The sequence below is a fragment of the Strix uralensis genome, chromosome 5 (genome assembly GCF_047716275.1).
Source record: "Strix uralensis isolate ZFMK-TIS-50842 chromosome 5, bStrUra1, whole genome shotgun sequence".
NCBI classification, from domain to species: Eukaryota; Metazoa; Chordata; class Aves; order Strigiformes; family Strigidae; genus Strix; species Strix uralensis.
The window spans coordinates 28,161,351-28,184,905 of NC_133976.1; the positions used below are offsets into that span (position 1 = coordinate 28,161,351).

Genomic DNA, 23,555 nt, shown 5'->3' on the forward strand with positions numbered 1-23,555 from the left:
GCTAGGAATTGCCAACCCACAGGAAAAGGGATTTTGGATGTTGTGATATTAATGAGGCATTCAGTAAGTAGCTCTTACTGGAAGGAGAGGAACAGGATTTTTGTTCTCCCCTCCAGAAATCAAATTCATTGAATTATGCGGAAAATATAAAACTTTTCTGAAGGAACAAGTAGTTGATTAAAAAATACTGAACACTTAGAAGTTTTTGGGTTTTTTTCTATTCTATGGGAGAGGACAAAAGCATTTAGCCTGAGAATACAATTCACAAAGTTTAGGACAATAGTGGATTACAAGGGTAGAAAAAGACTACCATAGAGTGCTATCCCAGCCGAGCAAAGGATTGGGTTTTTGTTAAAAACAGTGACTGTGAAGTTATCAGAGGAACACCCCACTGACAGGACCAACTGGTACACTGCAACAGCATCAGAGAAATTGGTCCCCATCACGGAAGATTACCATTCCCCTCTCTTCTCTGAGTTATGACACATCACTTGTCCACTTGTGACAGATACACCCATATTGTATCCTCACATTACTCCCATTACATTCCCATCCACAGTCGTCACATTATTCCCATTACATTAATTGATACATCTCAGTGTCTCTTTTGACATAAGGCCAAGTGGTAACCAAAATAAGTCTACTTAACATATGCCTTTAAGTAGAGATACTAACAAATGATGAAACAGGTGAGTGGAGATACAATGCTCTTGACTACTAGGCTATCTACCTGAAAGTTGCTCAACTCAGATGGACATCTGCTTATCACAAAACCCCATCTATTTGAAATGACCAGTCTGAGCTTGTTGCCAAAGGGGACTGTGGAGATTTTGCAGAAAGTTATCCGAGGGGTTAATCGGAGGTTTGTTACTATTTGCTGATGTGGTCAAGGAAATCTATGATCATGGATCATTAGTGCAAGCCATGTGGCCCCATTTTTCCCCCATATACATCTGGATTTCAGATACATTCCATGACAGTTTGGATGATCTGGTTAAAGGAATGGGTATTTCAAGGAAGAACACAAGAAAGACCTATACGGGATAGAGGCAAATCTGTTCATTGCAGAGCCTAATAGTCAGGCAATTGGGATTCTGCAAGTTTAGTGCAAGGTAAGTTTTGCAGGAAAGAGTTATGAGAAAGAAATCCAGAGCAAACAGCTGTTTTGGCAGCTTATACATCTGCATTAACAAAGAAGAAACCATCTCTTTGATAACCTGAATATTTCCAGTCTATAGGATTATAAAGGTTCAGGGCATTTTTACGGTATCAATGTGGATAGGAATTGACGATTTTACTGCACTAATTAGACAGGAGGTATGTTTTTTGATATATTAATGCCTGTTGATAACTCTAAGATTTCACACACCAAAACTAATGGGACTAATAAAAGGGTTTTGTAACAAGAAAAACATTATATCTATGGCAACAGCAACTTGAACGAAGGAGTTATATCAGTGGTTAGAGACTTGGGGAGAAAAAGACGCAGATACGTATACAGGATCTTATGTAACAACATGATTCAATACAGGCACACAGGAGGCTGGACTATGGCCATTTAAATATTAGGGATTTACTAGAGGGAAAGAACCTTCCTCTGCAATCTCAGTAGTCATTGCTTTGAACAGCCAAACAGTCAGGGCATCCTCAGTGCATAACTGCTTCCTCCTGGCCAATAAGGAAATCTTATGGCTTCCTGTTATTGGTCTGTCCAGCTGTGACAGCGTACCCAGAAATGATCATAAAAGTCTCTTCCACAGTTAGACACTTCTGGACAAAAGTTTGCAGAGTAGCGTAAGAATGCAAGTATAAGACAGCTGGAAAACAGTGCAACATCTTTGGATGGTTTTCCTGCAGGGCATGTTCTCATGTTCCAAACATTGACATTTGTAACAAATTCGGTTCATAACACTGAGGATGCAGAGAAGAGTTTAAAGCAGATGTAAAGGAGATGCTGACTTTGCTGGAAGAGATGAATGAGATAAAATGAATCAGCAGAAAAGTCCAGTTAGTACATCCTAGGAATTCAGTGAGGGGCTGAACAGTTTTTCTCAGAAGAGAAGCTGTTAAGTTTAGGAGCTCTGAAGTACTAGAATCACTTTGAGAGCCAGCATCACAGACCATAATGTAAAACACCACCCTGACTTAATAAACTCAAGCAAGCAAGTCCAAGAAGGTGGTATATGCATGGGAGTTGTCACAATGCCCAGAGACTACTGATGAGCAGCCCCAGCAGCCATAAAAATAAGAGATAATCAGAGACTTAATATCTTGTGATAAACTTATGATAGCAAGGCAGTTCAGTCTGCAAAAATGACAAATAGATTGCACGTTTTGCTAAGAAAAAAAAAACAAAACCACCAAACATGATAAAGCAAAAAGAGCTTTTGATTCAGTTCCTTTTCCAAGACACCATATTCCTTTTGAATTGGTCAGAGCAAAATAAGAACACGGCAACTAAACAAAAATATTATATATAAATATACTGAAATATGTGGATAAGCTTCAATCTTGATAAAAGTGATAAAATAATGTGATATATCAGTAAATGGGGTAGAAAGTTCAAAGCACCATTTGATCATATAAACAGTCACTAGCATACTCAAATGTTTGAGTTTCTAAGAGACAGGCATTACTATTAGAAGTAGCTGCCTGAGGATCAGAAGAGAATGAACAGGCTGAAACATGAAGGTACTCACCATTCAGCAATATGATAATGAAGTGGGAGTACTGCCAGTCCAGACTAATGGGACAAAACAGTGTAGAACAGAGGAGAGATAGTGGAGGAATGAAGACTTTTTAACAGAAAGAATGCATCTAGTAATAGCAGGAATCATTCTGACATGGACTTGTTATACAGACCAAAGCTTCTAGGTTATATGGAAAGAAGCTAAAAATATGCCTGTCTGACACTTAAAAAAAATAAATTATTTCAACACCCTAATTCCTGTTCTAGATTTTTTTATACATTACTATGATAATGAGAGATATTTTCATGACTTTTGACACCTAGGAGGTCCTGAAAAGGATTCAGGTTTACACCACACCCATGAATTCCCCACTAATTAGTTTATGTAGTCTCATTTTCACAATGGTTTAAGGCTGCTAACAGAAAACAAATTTTATGAACAGGAAAACAGTTGGTATGCAATTTATACTCAGACTTTTGGCAGCAGATTGAAAGTTTTACATCATGTAATATCCAGTCAGATTTGTCAAAGTAGACAGTATGAACACAGCTGTAAAATATGAATTATCAGAAGCAAAACAACAGAAATTAAATGCTTTCCATCTATTGGCAACCATCAGAACAATGACTGAAATAACTGTGAATAATTTGATTTGCTGTAGTGCAGCTGCTCATAACAAAATTTCAGGATGGCAAAACTAAAAGTGGTTTAACACAAAGGGTGATTTTATGTATCACAGAAAGGACACAAATCACTTCAATGCTTTTTACAGAATAAATGCCTTACAGTCTAAAAAGCGAAAGTTTGTAATATTAGCTGTTCTTTATACTTGAAATACCTTAAAAATAAGAGATGGTACAGGTATACACAAGTCAGCTGAAAATTCATCCAAAACAACCTAAACTACTGTGAAGTACTTTGTTTCCCATTTATTTCATGAATGTGACCTGTGAAACTGCAAGCATCTGTGCTACTTTATAGGACATTTTTCAAATTATGCAAATTCCTGTATGATGTCCTACCCTTAACCATGGAACTAGTACAGCTGGTACTTCACCATCCCTCAGCTGAAAATTTACTGGTAATTTTTCAATTCAGTAGACCCAGAGCTGCTAGAACTCTCTAGGAATGAGAATCTCTTACAATTACTAAGTCCCTTCTTTCTGGAAGGCCCATTCCTTGCACAAGGACTTCTTTGTTCCTCTGCAAGAATAAACTAGGAGAACATGAAAGGAATGGGTTCAAGACCTTTTATCAGTTGTCCCACAGTTCATTTAAGTTCTGTCAAAGTAATATCTAGCTAACATTAAGATTAAAAAAATCACTGAGTTTTTACTTTAAGTAATGTTACCACCAATGAAAATTACATAAGAATAATACTGAAAGAGCACAGACTGTTACTCAGACTAGTAGCTGTGATAGAGGACTATGCAGAATTTCACTAAAATGCTATTGCTATTAAACTTCTAAACTATTAGCTGCTTTGTTGTTAGTAGAATGTTACCACAGTAGTTAAGGTTTAGTCTTTCTCTTTAAACATTTACCAATTCTGATTCTCCTCACAAGAGTGTTACTTTCCCAACATCAAAGCCCTTAAATATTTGCTGATTCAGCTTTTTGGTCTGAAACAGAGGAAACTGAACTAGTTAAAATATTCCGGAATATTCTAGCAACGATGTTTGAATAAAAATTTTTATCTATGCATGTATCAGTCCCACACAAGACAAAACAGGTATAGATAAAAATACAGAAGAAATTCAGACAACTGATGAAATCTATTTAAAACCAGAAGTAATGAGAGAAGATTAAAAGTCAGCTGATGACTAAAACCAAGCTGAAGTCTAAATGCAAGTATGGCTGGCAAGCAGGGTGCCTGAAGACAGACAGAAAGTGTATTAAAGGAAGTTCTATTATTTAGAGAAAAAAGAGGTTCTTATAGGAATACTGTTATTTACTGCATCCAGTGTCTGCTATCCCATTACTAGTCACTGGATTTTTAACAGGTATGTTTAGTATATGTTGACATGCAAGTACATGGAGCTAGGCTACAAACAGATTAGGTATTTATTTTAGAGTTGGCTTTTAGTGCTTGTTCTGATGCCCCTTGTGAGATACAGGAAATTATTTTGAGATGTTTTGTCAGCTTGAGCCATTCTATAATTGCCTCATGTGTGTAAAATCAGTACTACATAGCAATAAGTAAAAGATGTTGGGAGCAGCTCCTACCAAAGTAAAAACATAATGATATTTGGCAAATACAGATGATAGCCAAGACTTACCATGCTGTCAACCAAAATGAAGAGTCTGTTCATCTGAAAAATGAAGATGGGCTTCAAGGTCACAAATGAACTGGAGGAAGAAGAATGTGAAAAAAAGAGGGAGAATCCACATCAACAATAACATCTGATTCACAGTTCCAAGCAAATGCACAAGGAGAGATCACCTGCTATCAACCTCCGCACAATCAGCACGTGTACATTCGAAACAGCTATCAGGTACACTGGCTGCAAGACGCTTCAACTTTTGAAAGGGTTTTTTTTTTGTAGTACTAGGAACTGTCAGGCCTGTTACTGAAGGTGACCTTTTTAAAGAGGGGTGGCCTTTGAGCAAAGCAGCAGCATGCAGGTTGCATTTGAAGTGTCTGCTGTGACATTTAAAATTGTACATGAGATGGTGCAGAGAAAAGGGAAGAAAATAAGCCCCAACTGATCTCAAACTTTACAATCTGAACCAGAACAAATAAATCACAATTGCCAAATACTAAATAATCAGTAGCACATTAAAAGTAAGGAATTTATACATAGTACCATCGCCAGTTAGAAACAACTCTCTTGCACTGCATCGTGTTAACTGTAAAAAGTCACACTCAGTTGTCTTTAGAGTGTAGCAGCCAGAGATAGAAATTCTACTAGCAAGCCCATGCTCTGCATCACAGCTGACCCCAACAAAGAATATTATGGAAACTTGATCCTGGATATGGAGACTATAATGTTGACAACTGGTAGACTCATACTGATACAAAGAAGCTAGATGACAATGCCATAAATTCTACTTTTCCTCTGCAGGCAGAAAATGACAGAAGAAATCTTCAGGCCAGTGATCAGAAAACTGAAAACTCTGAGAATAAAAGTTACAATTTTATAAGAACTGACATGGCTACAAAAGTGTTTTATTATTACACCCAGCAAATGTTACAACCTCATTACCGAACTAATTTAAACAGACCTTTAGTATATGCAGGTAAATTCAAAATAAGCACATAAACCTAAGCCTTTATATAAAGGTTTGTATTACAGTTGACTCAATGTTAGCATATTTTGTTCTAGGGAGGCTGTGCAAAAGGAAAGATTTTTACATTTCTAACAAGTTTCCAGAACTGGAAGCTTCTTCATGGGCGTTCATTTAAAATGCTCTGCTAGCTCTGTATCAGAGTTCCTCATTGTTAATAACCTGACTTTCATAATACTTCTATGCAAACAGGTTGTCATATTTTACAGACAAGCAACTAAAATCCAGAAAAAAACAGCTGTTAAAAGTGTCAGAAGTGCACAACTGAAATACGCAAACCGTAGTGGGTTTTTTTTAATAAGTGCAATTTTTACAGCACTTAGTATGTCCTAAGCATAGCTCTAGCTAACCTGCAAATTCCCAACAAGCTAAAAGATGCCCTACACATTGCATTGCACCAAAAAAAAAAGAAAAAAGAAATGCTTCACAATCACCTTCTGATTAAAATGAGTTAAATTTTTGCTAAAATTAACTTATTAAAAATTTCATTTTACACTGTCATGGGCGCAAAGCCAACACTCACCATTCCACACTAGCACCTGCCTCTTCTGCAAGACCAGACTTTTTCTCTTCTGTTCTCTTTCATTCAGTGGAAGACCAAATTCATTTCAGACTGGGGCAAGATCTGTGCTGAGCTCAAATAGCAGTTTTGCCTGTGGATGAAATACAGAATGTTGTTCCTCATCTGTTCTTCAAAGAGTTTCATGTGAACCTTGTGATGGATATTATTATTTGTCATTATAAAGAAATCTAACCGCAATTCCAAAATCTAAAGTAATGCCCACATATACTCAGGTGGGACGGAGCAGGATGAAAGTTTAGCTCATTACACAGGGCCGCCGTTCAACCTTCCTCATATAACTGTCACCGCCACAGGCTTTGGCTATGTAACAGCCCGTGTACATACACGCAAGTAACGTAACTGTCTGTTATTAGGTTGGGTGGCATTTTTAGAGTTTATAAATGACATCAGAAATTAAAGACAGAAAATCTTATCTTTTACCTTGGATTTACACACATATACCAGTCACCCATCTAGAGAGACAACTTCATACACAACACTGCTGCGTTACCTAATGCCCCACAAAACCGCTGAGCCACTAGTAAGCCATGCTACGTTCCCACGGACTTAAAATCCTGAACTTTATTGACGCTGTAACGTCACCACCTGCACGGACCAGACTTCCCCTTTCACCTCACAAACTGCAACTGCCTCGCCCAGAAGCGGATGCGCAGGAAGGGGCGGCTTGCGGCGAGGGGCTCACCCGCCCCGAGGGGCGGCGAGGGCCGGGGCCGGGGCCGGGGCCGGGGCCGGGGCCGGGGCCGGGGCGCGACGTCCCCGCCACGCGACGGCCCCTTCCGGCCGCGCCAGGGCCGCGCGCACGCCGCGCCGCCGAGCCCTCTGTGCGCGGGAAAGCGGCACGGCCGCCGCGGGTCACGTGACCCGGTGAGGCGAGGAGCGCGGAGCGGCGCGCCATGGCCGCTGCGCCGTGGGGATCCCGCGTCGTGGCGGGGGGGGACGAGGACAGCGACAGTGACGAGGACGGCTGGGACATCGGCGTCGTGCGGGATGAACCGCAGGTGGGGCGAGGCCTCCCTGCTCCCGGCGGCCTCGGGCTGGGGCCTGCGGGCGGGCGGGCGGACGGGATCAGGGTCGGGTAACGCGGGGGAGGTGGTGTCGGCCTGAAACCGCGGTGAGGGGAGCGGGGCTCGGTGGGTCTCCCTGAGGAGGGTGGCCTCGGGAGGGGCTGCGGTTGGGGCCTCCGTGGTTATTTCCTAGCAGGGTAATGGTGGTGTGCCCCTACTCTAGGAGTAAATAAAACCTAAATTTTGGGGGTTTGTCTTATGTAAAACCTTAATGTTTATTTAAAGCACTTTTCTCTCTCCCAGTAACAGACCCCAGTCCCTATTTCACATAAGAATAAATCTGAAAGCAACCAGATGTTTATAAAGCTGTTTTATATCTTAAATCTCTGTTTCTCGCTAACATGAAGATTCAGGTGATTTTATTGTATCTAATAGGTGTGAGGCATCTGAGAGTGTGAGGTAGATTCTGCAAGGCTTTTTAACCATTGGTTTGTCTTGTGGCTGGAATTGGAAAATGGAAGTAACTGAATACTTGCAGTACTCTTGTAAAGGTTCTAGTCAGTTTTTCAGGGGCCTTGATCTTTAAGTTGAGGTTCCTATCCAAAGATAGGCATTATTTGGAAACTGTTGGCTGAGTAGAGCAAAAATAGGGCTAAATTATTATATTGTCTGTTTATCGACTTTGGTTTTCTATACACAAAGCACTTACTAAAGACTTTACAAAAGCTGTTGGAAATATAAACTACAGTGTGCTGGGGAAAGTTGTATAATTCTGAGTTCTCATGTTGTGACTTCAAAAGTTACCATGAAATATAATTTCTCTTCTTTCCATACCCACTTCTGTCTGCAAACAAACTACTGAATAATTCTCAATTTATCAGTGTATGTGTTTTGTTAATCTAGATAATGCCAGCAACAATCTTCAGCTGCACCTCAGCTTTAACAGAGAGCAAATCTGTGATGCTTTTGAAAGGAACTTGAATCAGGCAAAACTGTCTGATGCATAAACTAGTCCTTTGGTCAGAGCATTTGTCAGCCAAATTGTTTATGACACAGCAACACAAATACTTCTGCCACCATGGGAGTAGAAGGAAAAAGGAGTGGCAACCCTTTCCAGCACTGGATTCATGCTGTATTAAGCCAGACAGCTGGTCATTGAGCTACGTTGCCCCAAACTCTGACTTTTATGTCTGATAGATACATTTTCTAGTGCTGTGCTGTGCAACATGTGAAATGTACAAAAAAGGTACAGAAATGTGTTGCAATGTTTTTCTAGCACCAAAAGATGAAAAAGAATCTTAATTGAAATCAAATACCATTAAGAAAAACTGAGAGCAGCATAGCAGGATAGCAGGTCTGTTGAGAAAGAAGATACTTATATTTTCAGAGAATGGAACCTTTCTGAAAGGTTAATTTTAAAGCTTATGTTTTACAGTAGACCCTAAGCAGGTCTACAGCAGTGGAAGAAGGAAAGTTTTACCTTGTTCCTCTCCCCACCCCTCTTCTCAGCTTTGTCCTTACAGAGTTCATTAGTGCTTTTATACTGAAATCAAGCTGTAGTTTTTACCTTGAAACAGTTACTAGGTTTTTACTTAACTTTTCTTTGCTTATCTAGCAGTTGGATCAAATGTTGCAAGCGGACAAGAATGAAATGTTGAAGAAGGCTCTGTTTCGTGGTGATGTTTCATTAATTGAAGAACTCTTAAACTCTGGTGAGGAAAGTCAGTGATGAAGTTGAATAATTTTAATTTAACTTGGCAAGAATTCTAAAGCTTCAAAGTTTCTCATTTCAAAATAACGTGTCAAGTGCACGTAGGAATATGTGAATGTTTCCAGTGCAGGATATAAACTCTTATGTTAAAGATGAAATTACTTTTTCAGTGTCTCAGCATGCAGTATTCCAGCTAATTCCTTCTAATTTATATTTCTTTCTTCAGCCAGGACCACTGAAAAGTGAGAAAACTATAATGTGTGAACTACGAAACAAGGTGGTTCTTTGTTTTTTGAGGCATCTTTAACCTGAAAATACCAATTACAAGCACTGAATTTGAGGTGCTTTAAATTGAGAGTGAGAACTCAATGCATGGTCTTACTTTGGTGTTGAAGGTTGCTGAGGGGGATGGCTTTTTTTGTTTTAATGCTCCCCCAGTTTGGAAGTTCCTTTTTTTTTTTTTTCTCACAACACAGTTAAGTTTCTGGTATGTGCCCTGTGTAATACTGCTGTCCTGGCAACATCAGCTGGACAAAGATTTTGTGATTCTGAAAGGTCTAATAGGGTTTATGTGGCATTTGTCACTAAAAAGTAGTTTGTCTTAACACTAAAAGCCTTTCTCCCTGTTCTGTTACTCAGTATTTGTAATATGTTTCTGTTACTCAGTGTTAGAAGGATTGGATCACTTATTGAAGCATCCAGGGCAATCAAAAACTGCATAGCTGAGTTGACCTGCCTAGTGATAATTGTCAGGAAGTTCTGCTTCAGCAAGCAAGCAGAATATAGTAGCCAAGAGCTTGTTCTCTGAGGAAAATCTGTCTTATGGCTGGAAGAAAGTAGTTTCCTAGTTAGCAATGGGTTTTTCTCAGTTTTAAAACAATGACATTACTTGCCCTTTTAGAAGGAGACTGTTTCTCACCACAGTGGAGAATGGTTTTCTTTCTAAATTAAGTAAAAACTGTTGCACAGACTGAAACACAGAGGTGTAATACTGAGTGAAATACATCTTCAGTCTTGCTTTGAGAAAATGTGTTCTTATTTATAGTAGAGTTTTTAGTGATGTCTGTGCATCAGATTGCTTGATTGTTTCGTTACAGCTATCCGTTTTTAATTGCTTGTATTTCAGTCAGACAGCAACAGTTTGCTTTCCATGTTGATGCTTGCTACATAATGAGCAGTTCTGTCCTGTTGAAGATGATGACAAGTATCTGTAAGAGCGTAAGGTCAGGGCAGAGATTTCTGTAGTCTAGTGTCCCATCTCCTGACATGCACAAGGCAGTATCGGAAGAGAATCTGTCCTTTGACACCGTCCCACATGACATCCTTGTCTCTAAACTGGAGACATGGATTTGATAGATGGACCACTCAGTGGATAAGGAATTGGCTGGATGGTCACACTCAAAGAGTTGTGGTCAATGGCTCGATGTCCAAGTGCAGATCAGTGACGTGTGGCATTCCTCAGGGGTCAGTACTGGGACCGGTGCTGTTCAACATCTTTCTTGGTGACAGGGACAGTGGTATTGAGTGCACCCTCAGCAAGTTTGCTGACAACACCAAGCTGTGTGGTGCAGTCGACGCACTGGAGGGAAGGGATGTGCCATCCAGAGGGACCTTGACAGGCTTGAGAGGTGGGCCTGTGCAAACCTCATGAAGTTCAACAAGGCCAAGTGCAAGGTCCTGCACGTGGGTCGGGGCGATCCCAAGCACAAATACAGGCTGGGTGATGAGTGGGTTGAGAGCAGCCCTGCAGAGAAGGACTTGGGGGTGTTGGTTAATGAGAAGCTCAACATGATTCAGCAATGTGCACTCTCAGCCCAGAGAGCCATTCGTATCCTGGGCTGCATCAAGAGAAGTGTGGCCAGCAGGTCGAGGGAGGTGATTCTCCCCCTCTCCTCCCCTCTCATGAGACCCCACCTGCAGTACTGTGTCCAGCTCTGCGGCCCCCAACACAAGAAGGACAGGGACCTGTTGGAGCGGGTCCAGAGGAAGCCATGAAGATGATCAGAGGACTGGAGCAGCTCCCTTATGAGGGCAGACTGAGAGAGTTGGGGTGGTTCAGCCTGGAGAAGAGAAGGCTCCGGGGAGACTTTATAGGAGACCTTAAGGGGGGCCTACAGGAAAGATGGGGAGGGACTCTTTTATCAGGCAGTGTAGTGATAGGACAAGGGGTAATGGCTTTAAACTGAAAGAGGGTAGATTTAGATTAGATGTAAGGAAGAAATTCTTTCCTGTGTGGGTAGTGAGACACGAACAGGTTGCTCAGAGGGGTTGTGGGTGCCCCCTCCCTGTAAGTGTTCAAGGCCAGGTTGGACGGGGCTTTGAGCAACCTGGTCTAGTGGAAGGTGTCCCTGCCCATGGCAGAGGGGTTGGAACTAGATGATTTTTAAGGTCCCTTCCAACCCAAACCATTCTATGGTTCTAAGATTTCCTGAAAACATGACTTAGCAGTAAATTTTGACCCATCCAGTACTGTCTTGCAGAGCAGTAGAACACAATACCTCTCTAACAGAGGGGTGTTTCTGAAGAAAGGTAACATTGTCCTTCAGAGGATTGATGCTCAGTCAGATTAAATCTTTGCTTCTGAAGTTGCCTTTAGTGTATGTTCAGTAGAGCTTGTAGGAGGCTTGCTACCAGCACTTGACCAAACTCAGGATTTGTGTTGGAAGTGGATTTCCTAGCAACAGTTGGGGCCATTCTTTCAGGTACAGCAAGAATATGTCTTCTGGCTTGCTTAGCTATTACTTTAAGAATATTTAGTGCTGAGGCAGTTATACAGAGCTCTTTTAGAAGATGGACATGCACAATGCCTTCTCTTACCCCCCATATAAAATGGCAACATACTAAGAACAAGTTTCTGAAGTACCTGTCACAAAGTAGTGCAAGCAAGTAGCAGGTTCAAAGATGACTTGAGCATTTTGCTTTGCTTTGGGAGTAAAAATACTTAACACCATATAATTCATATATTTGTTTTCCTGAAATGAAATTAAAAGTTATGACCTTGAATTTGAGGTTCCATTTTTCTGTATAAAAACAGCCTTTCTACCATAACTATTATTAGCCACAATCAACAAAATATCTGAAAGAGATACTGGAGAAACTGTAGTAATCGAACAGCAATGAAAGAATTATGTTCTTTGTGCTTCTGATTCACTTGCTTCATAGAGTTTCTGCTGTAGAGCTCACCTAGGGCCAGAAGGTATTTCTGCCTGTTGCTGGTTAAAGAGGAGGATATTTATCTGTAACTTGGATTGTAACAAAGAATGGTGTATCTGCTTTGCCTCCTGGACATAATTTGTGAGGTTCTGTGACTGAAAAGCTCCTCTGCTTATGCCCACAAAGGAAGCAGGTAATGGCAGGTGGGGGAGCCCAAATAATACCCTGGCCCAGCTTTTCCCAGGCCCATATGGAAGTCATCAGCCCATCACAGGCCCCTCTCCACAAGCTCAGAGGAGCAGAGGGGCCCAAGGGCAAGCAGGAACCCAAATTACGGACTCGGAGAAAGGGACTCCCAGGGCTCTAATAGGGCCTTTCTACTTGGATGCCCGTGACTGTACTCAGGTGAAAGGATGTGCCAGCCACAGGAGTGGGACCAGCAGTCAGGCGCCTGTGTGTCTGTGCTGCCAGCAGCTGGGGGAGATAGACCTATCCCAAAGGGGAGCAGGATGAGACCGTTGGTGCTGTTTGTGTTGATCAGTGTGGCTGTTGGTGTATCTGTGTGCCTGCTGAGAATACACGCTCAGCATCAACACTAGTTGGACGTGGGCATGTAGAGCTGCAGCAGCCTCGCTTCTCTCTGGCTGTTGGATCTGGCCTGATTTTTCACTAAAAATTTTTTTCTGGGCTTCACTGTTGCCTTATAGGACCTCTTAAGGGACATTAATGCTAAACTAACGCTGCTTACTTCAGGAACAGCTCATGAAATAAGAGAGTCTGAGTAGTAACCAGGGGGAGACATTTCTGGTTCAATCAACAGCTCCTATAACCATGCAGCCAAGAAGCAACATGACTGTTACTGTTTCAGTTGTCCTTTCTTTGTCTTCCTCCAGGACACTAGCTGGTTTGCACTGTGATTTCACAGTGGGTGGTACTTCAAGGCAGTCACTACAAAGATGGGAGACCATGCTGGACAAACAAGCTGTTAACACAGCTTTGACGTTTCATTGCCAGATAGACCGTTCTACTTCTAGAACTTAGAAAAATCACTAGCGTCATGGTAGATACTGTCTGCTATATGTGTAAAGAAAGCAGCGAGGAAAATACCATCCCAAGAGTTTTAATAAGTCTGTATGCCTGCCAAATAGATCTTTTGTCAGTATTGTTCAGATATGTATTAAAATAAAAAGCTCTAGATGGGAGCTCTAGTTACATGGACTGCTTTTCTTCTTGAGAGGAAAAGGGACTTTTTAAGGGTGGCAGAGTGCCAGCTTTCTGGTATTCCTTTCCTACTAGTGTTCCTTCAGAGGGCTGTTGGATATCAGGCTCTCTAAATTCTTGAAGTGACTCATCTATGAAGAAGTTCAGATATGACTGCTAAGGAACACTTGCTGGCTCCGCTTGTAGAACTTGGCTGTGGGCTTCAACGAAATGTGTTGTATACTGCAGACAAACTGGCTTGCTGTGACTTTAAGGACTGCAGCTAGTATGTATGTATTACTAAGAAGATTTGATCAGAAATTCTGTGGCTTGCAGGTGTTAAAATGCTTCAACACCTGACTTTCGTTGAATGTCACCTCTTTTCTGATTGCTTCTACAACTCCAGTGATCTTAAAGAGTTGAAGAATCAGTCCAAGAGCAGTGACCTGTTACTCCCTCAGCTTTAATGACTTTATGTTGCTAGCACATCTTTGACAAACTACTAAGGCAGGGAAAGTAAATAGACATTTTGCATGAAAAGGTATGCATGTAGCTTGACTATCACAAATCTCTTAGGACAATTTTGGTTTTTTTTCAGAGCTATCTCTTGTAAAGAAGTATTTTTGATTATCCATAATCACTGTTGGATTAATATGGAACTAGCTGATGGACACTGTTCTAGAGGAAGTAATATTTGAGAAAGGATTGAAGGAAAGATGATTCCTCTTATTGCAAAAATGTATAGAGACTTTTATTTGAAAGTTGTCAGATGAGTACCTTCACCTGGTACTTGGTTCTTGGTGAATTTGGAAAGGCTGTCTGGCAAGCTTACTTCTAGCCACAAAGGAAGTTGTGGCTGTTATAAAGAGTAACAAACAAATCTGGTGATTGTGATTGAATCTTTCATAACCTATCTCTTCTTTCTATCATAGTAATGTTTTGTTAGTACTGAACGCAAAACTGGTATCTGCTAGTTAATGGCCTTGCAAGGCAGGGAATAAGAGGAGCTGTGAAGCAGGAAAACTCTAGTCAATATGGTCTTAATTGCCTGACAAGCAGTTTACTTCCACAGCAGTCCACTTGAGTTGGCAAGAATCAAAATTTTTCATTGAAGAAAGCTATTGCACGTAAGTGGAGAAAACAGAGATTCTGTGCACTTCTCTGAAATTATTTTTGCAGCTAAATGTATTACTTAAGTGCTTTTTGAACATAGTCTTTCTGTAGTACTTAACTTCTTGGAACGAGAACGGAGCTTCCATGGTGTCAGTTCTAAAAGTTGGGTTTTGGTGTTCAAGATAAAAGTGTCTTAAAAAACCAAAAATGGTGTAAGAGACTTCTCCCCCTAGGACTAAATGCAAACTGTGTAACCTTGGTAACGATGCATACTGAGAGTAAGGTTTATAAAAGCATGTTTATTGTGGTGCAGTTTTATGATTTTAGTATCTTAAATTTTGACAGGTATAAACATAGAATCTAGCTTTCAGTTTGGATGGACTCCTCTGATGTGTGCTGCAAGTGTGGCTGACTTTGCAATAGTGCGTCTTCTTCTGGACAGAGGTGCTAATGCATGTTTTGAAATAGGTAAGATGTGAATGACAAGTACTGGCCAGTAATGCTTAGTACCAGATATTGTCCTATCCTTATTCTTTTTTTACATATATAGGGAAAAAGTAAAATTTCACAGTGGAACTGGGACCTAGTCTAGTTTATACAGTTTTGAAGTAAAAAATAGTAGTTTTAACATAAAAATTGTATTCTTGGAACTGATCTGGAATCAGTTGATGGGGTTTTTTGTTCTTTCTCTCTCATTCTGTCTTCCCACACACACCTTCCAATCCCCAAGTACTTTTTTAAAAAGAGTGTTTTGGAAATACTTGTTCAAAAATTCTAGGATAAAGTTTTACAGTTAAAACTTCCTTTGTTTGATCCAGTTTTCAATTATGTACATGCAGAAACCAGCTAGAATCCCAAACAACAGGAATAGCTTTCCAGTTCATGGGAAACTAATGTGGACTTCTCTAAAATTAGAGCACAATTTTTCTAAGTGAAAACTGTTCTTCAGTGTATTGCTAGATCACCTTTTTCTGCAGGAGTTCAGTGGAGCTTCTAAGTACTATCAGTTCCTCTGTCAATTTTTATGGCTTAATAATACCTTTTTCCTACTTAAACTGTCGTTATTTGCCTTCCTTTTCATTGTGTTGGAAGATTTATCGAAGTTCAAGAAAAAACATTGCAATATAGAATAAACTGATGTGAGACACAATACTGCCAAGTACGTAAAAGCAGTGATCGTATTTTCTGGTAACTTGGCGATATCTGTAATAGTAGTAGTCTGAATTGCAGATGGTACTAATCTGGCTTTGAAAATTTTCTTGAACTTCTTAGCAGCTGATTAGAGTAGATTGCCTGCACCAAAAGCAGTTGTGCCTTCAAATTACTGTCCTTTTAGCCAGCTTCAGAGAACTTCCATATGACTGCCTACAGCTCATACCTGTTCCTTGTTTATGGCTCTGGAGAAATATAAATGGGGCAGAAACTGCTATGGGCAGCAGTTTCAGCTGACCAGTTAACCAGCATTTTTTCAGTGTGTGACCAACTGTGTTTGCCCTAAGTGGCACCTTGCTAGGATCAGGTTTCTCACTTGTTTCCCTGTTAGTCTGTGTAGGGAAACAGTAGTTAGGGCATCATGTGCAGCAGAGAACTGTCCAGCCAGGAACAGGCTTGCCATTGATTCAGGTCAGGCCACGTGTGTTCAGTAAAGCTATGCCATCCTAAAGTGGTACTAAATGTCACCGCTGATGCTGCTTTTGTTTTTTACATTAGCAAGCAATCACATAAGTGATCCTATATTAATTATCCTATAATGCTTATAATCCTAATAATAGCTATACTGTTATTCACCTTTGGTCACATTTCAGTCATTCTTTGTAAGTGGTTTCTTAATTTTACCCTTTTTGGTAATCATGAAGAACAAGGAACTAATGTAGCATTCACTGTGTGATGGGATCAGAATGCAGCATCTTTCAGGAGTAAATTTACTGGCTCTTCTGGGTTTTTCAGCTGGGCTGAACATAAACTAATCTTTTTTTTCAGTCTCTTACCAGTTTTTCTCTGCAAAAGAAAAGCCTGAGAGTTCTGAGGTGTTTCTTCACCTTCTCTTGCTCGCATGTATGAGCTATAGGTAGGCTAACAGAAATTAATTTCCCACTCTTATCACTACCTGAAATACTGCATACAAATATAACTACAGGTTCCTCCTAAACATCATTCCCAGATTAACAGTGATGGTCACTATCTTTGTTCAGAGTCTTGGCATCTTTCCGTTCCTGTTGTATTGATAACCAGGTTAAACATTTTGAGTAAAAAATCTGTCAGTGTATCAAGTAATTTACTGAATTGTTAATTGCTTACTGTTCAGGAGTTTAAGTGACTCTCTGAAACTTAATTTTTCATTTAACATACTGATTTATGTGTGTTAGAACTTCTACATGAGGTAGTTGAAAATTAGAAGATGGTATATTAAAAAACCAGATTAATTTAAATGTAAAACTGAGATTTGGTTGAAGGGGTGTGGGACAGGAAGTGGTGAGAAATAAAGAAAGTAGATCAGAGGTGGGTAAAGTACATAACAAATTTCGCATGTTTAAATGTAATAAAATCTGACCTCAGTTGAAGAATAAACATGTTAATATATACATGGTCTTAAAATTTCTACAAGAAAGTTAGAAAATACATTGTAACACTTCATGGTATGGTCTGAAGTAGGTACAGCTAAAATTACACTTGTTAAAACAAGTTGTTAAAGGCATGTTTGAACTTGTGAACAAGTTTGTGCAATAAGCAGAACAGGCAGTAATTCAAATGGCAGTCTTCTAATTGACTCTAGGGCCAACTAACTCACTAAGGACCTTGAGGTGTGATGCTTCCCATATCTCTCTAGGAAAACCATGGGGAAGGTCTCCCCTGTTCTGTAGGCAAACATCAGTGGTGTACAGTTCTGATTTGTGAGCAAATGTGGCATGTAACACCCAGCTGGCTTCAGAGCTGGAGCAAATACACCAGTTCCTCCTGATGAATCTTTATGGGCTGTATAGATGTTCTTTAAAGTCATATCTAAACCCATACTTCTGATCCTACTCCTGCCACTACTGTAACATAGTAGTCTAGTTTAGTAAACTTCCTTCTCTGTAAGGTCTATAATAAACCCTTGTTACTTCAGCTGTCCTTTGTATGGGCCTCTGTTCTCCCTAAAATTGATGTTGCTATGTGTTTATAATACATTTCATGCACTTTTTTCATCCATTGCAGTTAACTTCCTGTAAACTGTTTCTTCCCTTGACTGTATTTTGGGGAGAGGTGGGGAGGAACAGGGAGTGAATCTACTGGTGTGAAACAAGATTTGAGAAACAAGCATCTATAGTTAAGCTCCTACTGGGTTTTTTTGGGTACCTAAGAAGTATCCTAAATTTCAGTAGGAATAGATGCTTTAGATGCCATTCACTCTCCTCTTTCTGAGTATCTTTTCTTCTCGGATGCCTTTATCTTACCTGATAATTGTAGTGGCTTTCGCTGGAAGGAAAACAAGTTTCTTACCCTTTTCTAAATAACTTAGAGTATCAAAACCCAATTAACAACTCTAGCAAATGTAAAGCTTTTAAAGGAACTTCTGGATTAGCATGGAATTTACATATGTAATTCTCTAACTGCGAGTTTCAAAACAGATAAGTACACTGTGCTGATGGCAGCATGTACTGCGCATGCTTCAGAGGAAAACATCCTGAAGACTGTAGAACTGCTTCTGTCAAGGAATGCTGACCCTAACCTAACTTGCAGGTACCGAAAAAAACCATGTCTGTGACTACAGCATAAATATATTATAGAAATAGCTATTGTTGGTTAAGATGACATGTACTTCATTAGCTTTTTGTAACTTCGCTGCTGTCTGTATAAAGAAAGATCAGTGTCCAGATATTTATTTCTCCTAGTACAGACATTCATCTGACTATGATCAGTTTTGTCAAATTTAAGTATGTTCCTCAGCTGAAGAAAATGTAAATTTAAGGTAAAAACTAATCTTAATACTTTGGTTTACTGCAGTATAAGGGCAAGAAATATGTCCTCTGTGTTTTCCAAATCATATTGTCCCTTCTGTGTAAGGATGTAAGTTAAATGAGTTAATTCTCTATTTAAATTCGTGTCCTCCTTTTGAGCTTTTTGTGGATATCTATCTATATTCCTTTCATAGACAGCCTCCTATGGAAAAAGAAAACTTCTCTGTCGATAAAATACATTTATTGCAGTGCAATCTGGAAAAATCAAGATTAAGAGGAGATTTAATCTCCTTTTAAAAAACAAGTAACAGCTTGTTTCTTGAATTACCACTTTGTGTCTCAGCAGTCGGAAGCAGTGCATTGTGAGATGTCTGTAGTTGCATAGTCTGATGCAGTGATTCGTTTTGCATCAAAAGGAAACAAATTCTGGGCTGACCCAGGATAAACTGTCCTCCCTCTGCTGGAAGAAAAGGTACTGTTTGGGTCAAATTGAAACTGCTTGGTTTTCAACTAACTGAAATTCATTTTTTATACCACGGCTCTTCCGCCACATTACCCGAGAGGTGTGGACTGTGTAGCCCTCTAAAAAGAACACAATTGGAGGCCTGTTGGTTCTCATTAATAGAATTCAATTACTCTGGGCCCTGAGCCTCACTGTGAGCATAGTACTGATGGAGAAGGAGGAAGCAATTGTGCTGAAGTGCTACTGATGTCTGGTACCAAATTTAAATGCTATTCATTTATTCTTATCAGAGAGGCTAAAAATTGTTCATGAAAGAAGAGAAAATGACAGACTCTGAAATGATATCGTTGCCATCAGATAGCTGGGTGTTAAGATAAATACACTGCTTTAAAAAATAGGGGAAACCTTTGTGTTATTAAACTTTGTCCTGGGTGTTTGAAAATGTAAGCCAGAGTGCAAAGCTGCAGGTTTACATTTGAAAAGTTCTTTGGCTAAACTTTGTAAAAAAACCCCCTTGGATTCTGACACTAGAGGTGGGAATTTTAAGGGCAAATAAACTTATAAATAAACTTAGAGTATGTTATAAATAGTTGGTCTTTATATACAAATATTTATTTGCTATCTCTTTGTTTCCTAAGACCTTGTGCTAACATATGAGTTATGCTTGCATGCACCAGATACAATGTCCAGTTATGTTTTTTTCACTTTTGCAATAGTAGTCTTTCTCAAATGAAAAGAAAAATTAAATGATAATCGGAAATTTCGTATTTGTACCAAACAAAAGCAGAAGTTGGATGACAAAGTCTTCATTTTTCTAAAATCTTTGTGCTGCCTTTGTTCCTTTCCAGTATTTGACATCTGTGCATAGCACTCCATCATTAGAACTGCTCAGGTAGCAGCTGCTGCTTCTCCTGGGCTTCTTCCACTGCGTTCTGAAACAGGAGGATGAAACGCATCAAACCACCTTCTGTGAAGATAAGGGATCAAAACAGACCGTTTACATGGCACTGCAGTCCAGTTTCACCCTTTTGTCTAGAGCAAGCAGAATGTTCTGTAGGAGGGCATGAGGACTGTCAGTGTGTTAATTATTGTGAGAGTACTTCCTGTGTGGTCAGTTTACCACAGGTGTTAAGAACTAAGGTTCACATTATTTGGCTGTCTCAGCACTTTAGAACCAGAATGATCTTAAGGAAGCGTCTCTTTTGTCCACCAATGACGAATGTGTATGAATGCAAAGTGGAATATTTAACTTTCATGTAAGGTAAAGTTTAGTATTTATCCTTCCTCTGTGGTGCTGTCAGGGCAGCCAGTAGGCTTTCTTATTTCCTGTCATCTGGAAGTGATACACAGAAACTTGCAGTTTTTCTGTCTAATTCATGAAGTGTGCATGGAGCGGGGAAGGACTAGTGAGAAATAAACTGATTTTTGAAATGCAGTCTTAGAAAGACGATGAGTTTAGGAGTAGGTAGGTAGAGGATTTCTTTGCAGTAGCATAGAGTACTGAGGAGAAAGTATTCAGTAGAGTAACTTCTGATATGTTTGCTAAATCAAAATCGGGAACTAAATAGTGATGGCTGTAAAAACAATTCTGTTGATGAAAATATGTATCAAAGCATAAGTGCTAACTGAAGAGTTTTGAAACATGAACGAGAAGTAAGGTAATGGCTAGGTGAAACAAGAAGGCATTGTAAGACCTGCTCTGGATAGCCTTTGTAGAGCTACTGTAGCCTGAGTGCTTTATTTAAGTGAATGCTACCTTGAGAAATTTGTTCTGCTTATCTTGTATCATTTGCCTCCCTCTTGCTCCAAAACATAAATTATATACTTTATCCTTTTGTAAGGCCTGGAAATATTTAAGCAGTCTTTTTTTAAAAAACATTTTAACCTGAAGCTCTTTCTTAAAGGTACAGTGGTTTTATTAATGCTAAGATGTGATTTTGTTTTAGACAGAAGGAAAAGGCATGATCAACTAGTAACTAAATTACTGCTGCTAGGATTACATGTTATAGGTTGTTTAGTAAATCTGGATTTTAGTGATGACATCCTCCAACTTCTTGTCTACATAGAGTAAAAGAAACCTAATGGCTTTGCCAGTAAGGAGAGTGTTTTGAGTTGATGTTTCATGCTAATAGCTCTTTGTTAGAAGAAAGTTCAAATAGGTGAATGACTGAAACCTCCTTTCTTTTGACATAAGCTCTTTGTCTCTTGTTCTGTGTGGGATATGTGGAGGTTTGATTTTGTTTGTGTGGCTTTTTTCCCCCTCATTCTTAAGATTTCTGGCACTATTGAGTCCTGGTCAATGACCAAACCTGTTGTCAGTGTTTCTGCTCTAAAATGATTATGAATTTTGTGTATGTTTAAAGAAAAGTCTTCAGAAAGCCATAGATTTTTTTTTTTTCCTTTTTAGGGTATTATAAGACTAGACCTTTGTCTCTTGTCATTGTACAGATTAAAAGTTGAGCTTGAAGCATACTATCGTGTACATGAATGCATATACATAAAAATATAATCACAACTCAGGTCTGGTATTAAGTACCTACATATGTTTGCTTATGCTTACATTAAGAGCAGTTTTGAGGAGTATCAAAAATGGTTTAATGATGAAAGTTTTGGTCTATTTTGCCCTCTTGAGAAGATGATAATGGAAGGGGGAAATTTCCATCTCAGTATTGCCCAGTTCACAAGGCAGGTCTCTCTTCAGGTTGCATAGTCAGAATAAAGCAATTGTGTAACACCTCCATTTTAGCAAGATATTTATTGCTGCTGATAAGATAGTAAGTCTGCACTGCCACATAATAATTTCAGAGACCTTGACATTATCATTCTGTGATAATTAACCATGCCAAATGACAAACAGTACATTTCAGTAAAGGTAAATAGCCTGGGAAAAGTTAATGCACTACAGGGCATTTTATGGCTGGAGCAAGAAAATGAGGGAATTTAATAGTGATTGAGTCAACATCTTTGACCCACCTCAGAGCAAAAAATACCTTGTGGTGTTACACGCTATTATACTTCATGCCTTTCAGAGAGGTTTTTTTTCTAGACCTATGAACTCAGGACAGAAAGACTTATTTTATTATGTTGGTCAAACACCAGGGCAGAGAGGCTAAATGTAAAAAATCAGATGCAAAGTTACATTTGCGAAAGTACTGTGTTCATCTGGGCTATGTCCATGCATGTCTTCCCTCCTCTTATCCGAGTTAGGGAGAAGTCAGAAGCATGGTAAATGTGAGTTCTGTGACTTTGGAAGAGTGGCTTTTGAACGTAAGTGTTGAGTCTTGTTCATCAGATCTTTTGGTAGGGGGAAGGAGTCTAGACACTGAAATAGATGACTGTACTTTTCCCAGCTAATATTGACTGTACGGTGGTATCAACAGGCTTACAACTGTTGATCACAGTTTCTGGGCAGAGGTATGAAATACTCAGGGACAGTAGAAACACTAGATGCTATTTTTAACAGAGGCATTCTGACAGTGTACTGTGGTGTCTTGGAATGTCACCTGAGCAGCCTTTGTGTAAAACAGAAACAAAACCTGCACTGAAATCCATTAGCATTATATCAGCAACGTTCTATCCCAAGTATATCGAACTTCCTGTCATTGCCACTAGCTTACTGTGATCATGGGTTTTTTGCATAGAATAGGTTTGGGGGTTTTTGCATGTCAAGAGAATTGCCCTTTCATTATAAAGATGGAGTAGATTTCACATGTATGTGCTGAATTTCTTGATTGCAGACTTTACCCCAACTTTGAAAGTAAAGTTGAAAACAGTCTGAGAAGTTTCTGGTTATGTGGATAACTCATCTCTTTTTCTACTTTACATGCATGTTTTCAGCTAAACCATCTTGCTTGTAAAAATGTGTTGGAGTAAGGATGTAGGAGGACAGGGCAGGTTAACCAGGAATGTCATAGCATAGAGTTCTGCTATCCCCGTTGTTAATTTTTATGCTAATGCCTTTTATAATTACATCCTTTGTATTTTTCTAGTCATATGAAGATAACTTTATAGCTGTCTACCTTCCCACCTCTGTGTACTGTAGAATTTACACAGATCCTTTTTTTTAATTTTAAAACAATCATGTAAGCAGAGTTCAGAAGCAGAAAGGTACAAGAACTGGCAGTCTGAAATGAAACCTAAAACTAGGGAACCTGGAACTAAGCTGTCACTCTTTCCAGCCCAGCCTTCTTACTAGAGCTGTATATTCCATTGTTCTAACAAGTTCTGCTTCAAGAAGGTAGAGGACTCTCCTACCTTGGTCCAGGTGATAGTGCCTGAAAAAAGTATCTTGCAGCTCACAGTACAGTAAAGTATGTTATTCCAATACTACTTGTTGTATAGTGTTTTCCACCTCATCTTTTAAAACCCCAATAAACCAGAAAACAGGCAAATAGCTTTCCCTCAGTTGCTGT

At 39.6% G+C, this 23,555-nt stretch overlaps 1 protein-coding gene across 1 annotated transcript in view; it reads left to right on the forward strand.

Annotated features, from left to right (window-relative positions):
- Nucleotides 1-7,454: 7,454 nt before the first annotated feature.
- The window catches only part of ASZ1 (ankyrin repeat, SAM and basic leucine zipper domain containing 1), a 43,262-nt gene continuing 27,161 nt past the window's right edge, over nt 7,455-23,555 (forward strand). The window contains exons 1-4 of the mRNA XM_074869343.1: nt 7,455-7,559; nt 9,181-9,277; nt 15,088-15,210; nt 18,351-18,462. Of these exons, the coding sequence (XP_074725444.1) occupies nt 7,455-7,559; nt 9,181-9,277; nt 15,088-15,210; nt 18,351-18,462 (437 nt within the window). The remainder of the gene's footprint in view (nt 7,560-9,180; nt 9,278-15,087; nt 15,211-18,350; nt 18,463-23,555) is intronic.